At 40.1% G+C, this 5,265-nt stretch overlaps 1 protein-coding gene across 2 annotated transcripts in view; it reads right to left on the reverse strand.

The window, feature by feature from the left end:
• Positions 1-890: 890 nt before the first annotated feature.
• Positions 891-5,265, reverse strand: part of LOC117803125 — a 95,227-nt gene continuing 90,852 nt past the window's right edge. For both annotated transcript variants that reach the window (XR_004626803.1, XM_034665443.1), the window contains one exon: positions 891-2,157. Coding sequence is in view for 1 of the 2 variants with exons in the window: in XM_034665443.1 (XP_034521334.1) it covers positions 1,596-2,157 (562 nt within the window). In the remaining variant the exon portion in view is untranslated. The remainder of the gene's footprint in view (positions 2,158-5,265) is intronic.

Consider the following 5,265-nt stretch of genomic DNA (forward strand, 5'->3'; position numbering starts at 1 on the left):
GTGTTGATTTCTGCACAGGAAGAATATATATATATATAACATAAAAAAGTCAGCATTGAATGGCCCTCGACCAGAAGCAGACTGGACCGCTGGTCTGTATCTAATGTATTTGAGGATTAATAGTTCTATTTATTTACAAAATATTTGCAAATCTGTATCATGCATGCCTGCCGATTTTATCTCCAGCATTTAACCAGCCAATTTGTTAGAAATTTGGCCAGCCTCTGTGAGAAAATCCACATCCCTAAAAAATTTCGGCTTTGTCTACATGAGACTGACCAATGAGTGTTTATGAATTCCAACCATCTCAGTTAATCGTCCCTCTCTCTCCCTCACTTTCTCCCTCTCTCTCTCTCCACTATGTAACTTGCATGAACACAAACATACACAAAACTATGAGTTTAATTTTTCCTAAATTGACCGTTTTTGTCACGTCTGAAAAGTAACTAAGAGACACAGTGCTGCCTCCAGAAAGGGATTTTGTGAGTTTTTGAAAACACTGGCTTCAGGGAAGTAAGGACATGGTACAGGTTTGGACCATTTTCACAAAGCAGGCCTGAGTAAAATCCTATCAGGTTTGGCCTTATATAGTTTTTCCAAGGCCAACACACCATTTTTCTTTCCTCCTCTTCACCATCTCCATTCACTTTGGAATTATGGAAAATGAACAAGTTCACCAACAAGTCATGAGCAAAATGTTTTATTAACTCTTTGCACTCTGCAATGTTATATTTGTATGTTTAAAGCTAGACTCTTAGGGGAAAACATCATGAAGTGTATTTCTATGTTAAGCTATTCATTTATTTGCTATTCATTTATCTCAATAATTTGTAAGCTGTCTTTTAATTATTCATCTGTTAAAATTTCTTTATTATCTTTCTGTCCCTAGTTCCTGTACTATTTTCCTTTTATCATTATTCTCATTTAAAAGTAATGTGCTCTGAGAATACGGTGTGTTGAGGCTTCCACAGGACTTTGTACATGGCTAATTTTCACTCTCTGATAACTCTTAACATTTTTGTCTTTCTCTGATGATCTGCAGTTTCTCTGTGATGCACTTATGGGTAAATTTATCTATGTTGAGGCTATTTTATGCAGTGTATGCTCTTATCAATTCCAAAATTCTTTATCTCTTCTGATATTTATTATTTGCCATTCTCTTCTTCTCTTTTCCTGGAAATTCTAATATGGAAAATACTGATCCTTTCTTTATGTGTTTGGTTCATGATTTCTTGTGCATGCTTCATGTAAGCTGTGTTTTTATTTCTCTATTTAACCACCTTAAGCATACTCACATTAAAGTCTCCGTTGGATTGTCCTATGAAGTAAATGTCATGTGGGTTAAATTCACATTCTAACTGTTGAATTTGTTAGTGGTTATTCTTAGTGTACGATTCAAGCGTGTGTTGGAATTTAGGCTTTTAGAAGGTGAGCAGGAAGATATTTGTTTAGATTTTTGTTTCTCCCCCCTCTCCATTCCTCCTCATTCTGCCTGATGGCTGCCTCCATGCAGCACCCACCAGGACCACTTCCAGAGCAAAACCAATGGCCTTGCTGGTCCTCACAAGCTGCAGTGGTACACGGGGTACTGTACATTAAATCCCCAATGCAGTACTTGACCCTGAAAACTTGCCTAGTGTGGCCGGGTAGTTGCTATCTGGAATATTTCCAGTAACTGTGGCAGGAAAAGAAATAGCGTGGAAAAGCAATAGCGTGGAAAAGCATGTAGTAACTTTAAAAGCTTCCTCTTGGAAATGACACACATCACTTCGGCTCACATGGCCCTTTGCAGTTCTTATGACCACAACTGGGTTTGACAACGTAGTGAAGTATAATCCTCCCACAAGATAGGAAACCAGAGATTGATCATTAGTAATACAATGTTTCAGGTTTGCCCTGCCCAGGGCCAAATATCTGTTTTCCTCTCCTTTCTCCAGGCTGAATACACTTAACCCCTCTCCAAGGGAAACATACAAAACTTCCATCCAATCACTGCTCAAAGCAAGGCTCTCTATGAAATTACACAGTAGTTTCCACATCAGCTCTGGATGCCACTCTTCTTGACCTGGAGACTCAGGAACTAAAGAGACAAAGTATTTGCTTCTCACACTCCCAAAAGACAGTGGGGATGGATAGTACTGGTACATTTGATTTCTCCTGAAAGAGGAAAAAAGGGAAATTTAGAAACACACACACACACACACACACACACACACACACACAGAGAGAGAGAGAGAGAAGTTACTAATAAATAGCAAATTCAAACACCTGCTGAACAGATGCCATGAGGACCTCAAATGCCGGGCGTGGGATGTGCTCTGCTCTCTGGGAGTACCTCCCAGCCCACTGTTCTCCACCCACCTTGGCTCAACTCAGCAGAGGGCCTCCTTTTTCCTCTTACCGTTCCTTGACCACAACTTGAGAGAGCATTGAAGAATATGCCTTCCTTAAGAGCCAAGCTTCTCAGCCGGCTTCCCTCTGGGGGCAGTAGGAGTGCTGTCTCAGTCTGTCCAGGCTACTGTAACAGAACCAAAGACTGGGTGGCCTATAAACAGAAATTTACTTCTCACAGTTATGGAGGCTGGGAAGTCCAAGATCAAGACGCTGGCAGATTCAGTGTCTGGTGAGGACCCTCTTCCTTATTCATAGACAGCTGTCTTTTTACTGTGTCTTCACAAGGCAGAAGGGGGAAGGGATCTCTCTCGGGTCTCTTTTTATAAGGGCACATATCTCATTCATGAGAGCTCTGTCCTTATGACCTAATCACCTTCCAAAGCCACTTCCAAATGCCATCACATTGGGAATTAGGTTTCAAAATATGAATAAACAGCAGGTGTCTAAGTGGCTTATTAAGTATCAGTCGTGGTTTCTTTCAGTCCAAGCTGGTGCCTTTTTGTGTTGTAGAATTCTCTCAAAAACTTGGGCACCTTGTTATCTATTTTGTTCCCATCAGTTTTCTTGTTCTATGCCCCATAGCCCATGTAAGTGCAGCTACCTTGTGTTCATAAGGCATCGGTGGGAAAGCCACACACAGTCTCTTTTTCTTGAGCCATTTTGTCCAACTACAAGTATTTACTGGGAGAATGTTAATCTATTCAGAAATTTTAACAACCAGTGTGAAACATGCTCTTTATTTGATCCTTACCTTAAGATTGAGTCTTAATTAGCCTTTGACATTCAAAGAATTTCTCAATTTTAACTTTCGATGCTTCAGTTTGAGATGTATGTCTCTTTTCAACCTATAGGTCTCTGAATATATAGACTATTTCTATTATTTCTCATTCTTGCTTGCAAATCAGCCAATATTGTTCTGATCCCATCTCTTTCTTGTAATAAACTTTCAAATGCAGTCAACAGCCAATGTATGCTCCTAAAAGTTTGTTTTCTCATAAAGCTACAAATTTATTAGGCATATAATTTGCTTTCTAAGTTAACACAGGTAGCCCATTTTACTAAGTAATTTGCCAATACATAACATGGATTACCATGCTTCTCACCTCCATTATCAGTTTCTTTGCAAACTAATGCCTACCCCATAAACCAAAGCCACATATTTAAGGTTGCTTGTTAAAACAGCACTCCAATCCTGATTCCAATTTCTGTTTAAATCGGATGGATCTGATTACACTGCAGGAGTAAACATAGAATTTCAGTGGCTTAAAACAACAAATGTTTATGTCTGTGCCACATTTATATGTCCATCACAAATAGGACAGTGGCACTGATCCCCATCATTATTGTCCTCACTCTGGGCTGCAGGCTGATAAGAACAGTCACCCTCTGAAACATCACCACTAACCACAGCAAAAGGAAAGAAGAGCAAGTGCAGCACGTACTGACTCTAGAAACTTCTGCCTAAAAGTTACATGCATCACTTCTGCTCCCATGGTCACACATAATAGGTAAGTATAATCCTCAGGCAGGAAGCAGAGCTAGATTTTGGTAGAAAATGTTAGAATCTATCATTAAAATCTATCAAGTCAAAGAAATATACTTACTATTACTAAACGAGACAAAAGCCAAGCTTGGCTCAGGTCATGATCTCGGGTGGTGGGATGGAGCCTTCTCTCTCTTCCTCTCTGCCCCTCCCCCCCACCCCATGTGCGAGGGCGAACACACGCACTCTCTCTCTTTCTAAAATAAATACATCTTTGAAAAAATATATTCAACTAATGATAATGGAAAATGGAAGGAAATTTATAAACTAAAATGTTTATATTGGAAAAGAAGAAAAGCTGAAATTTTAATGAGCTAAGAGTCAATCACAGAAATTCAGTAAAAGAATAGCAAATTGCCCAGATAACCTGGGGGGGGGGAAGAAATGAAATCAATAAGATGGAATGTAAAAAATAAACTAAGAAAAATAATTATAAACTAAAAGAGATCAACAAAGCTTCGCAAAACTGACAAACCTGATAAACTCTGCCCCCCAAAATAAATGGAGAAGCACGCACACACCCACGCACCCATACAATGCTAGAAATAAAGAAGGGGCTATCACCACAGATCTTGCAGACATTAAAAGGATAAAAAGAGAGCATCATGAGCAACTTCGTATGAATAAGTTTTTAATGTTACTTACTTAGTTGGCATAGCTTTGTGAATTATTATGAGGTACACACTCTTGTACTCACTTCACAGATCAAGAAAAGAACCCTAGCAGCTCCCAGAAAGCCCCCATTGTGTCCAATACCAATCACAGCTCTCTCCCTCCAAAGGTAACCACTCTCCTGGTTTTTATAGCCTCACTTCCTTGCAAGAGTTTCCAAGGAAGGAGCTTGAGGAAAAGCTGCCAGTTAGGGAGAAGGAAATCATAGAGTGGTATGTAGGGAGCCAAGACAAAGGAAGAAATAAGTGAGAATGGGAGGAAGGGGACTCTAGTACCCTCAGATGGGAGGTTCCAAAGACTGCTAATATTCTTGTGGGATGGTCCAGTTGAAAGAGAAAGAAGCAAACAAAGCTGGAGGGTGAGTATGAGAACACAAGAATCAAAGGATATGAGAGAGGGGAGCCTGGGTGACTCAGTTGGTTGAGTGAACAGCTCTTGATTTCAGCCAAGGTCATGATCTCAGGGTCCTGGGATAGAGCCCCACTTGGGGCTTCGTGCTCAGCATGGAGTCTGCTTGAGGATTCTCTCTCTCTCTCCCCCTCTATCCTCCCCCTGCTTGGTCACTCTCTCTCTCATTCTTTCTCTCTCTCCCCTGCTAAAATAAATAAATAAACCTTAAAAAATACATTTTAAGAAAAGGATATGAGAGAGCTAAA

The sequence above is a fragment of the Ailuropoda melanoleuca genome, chromosome 7 (genome assembly GCF_002007445.2).
Source record: "Ailuropoda melanoleuca isolate Jingjing chromosome 7, ASM200744v2, whole genome shotgun sequence".
Taxonomy (NCBI): Eukaryota; Metazoa; Chordata; class Mammalia; order Carnivora; family Ursidae; genus Ailuropoda; species Ailuropoda melanoleuca.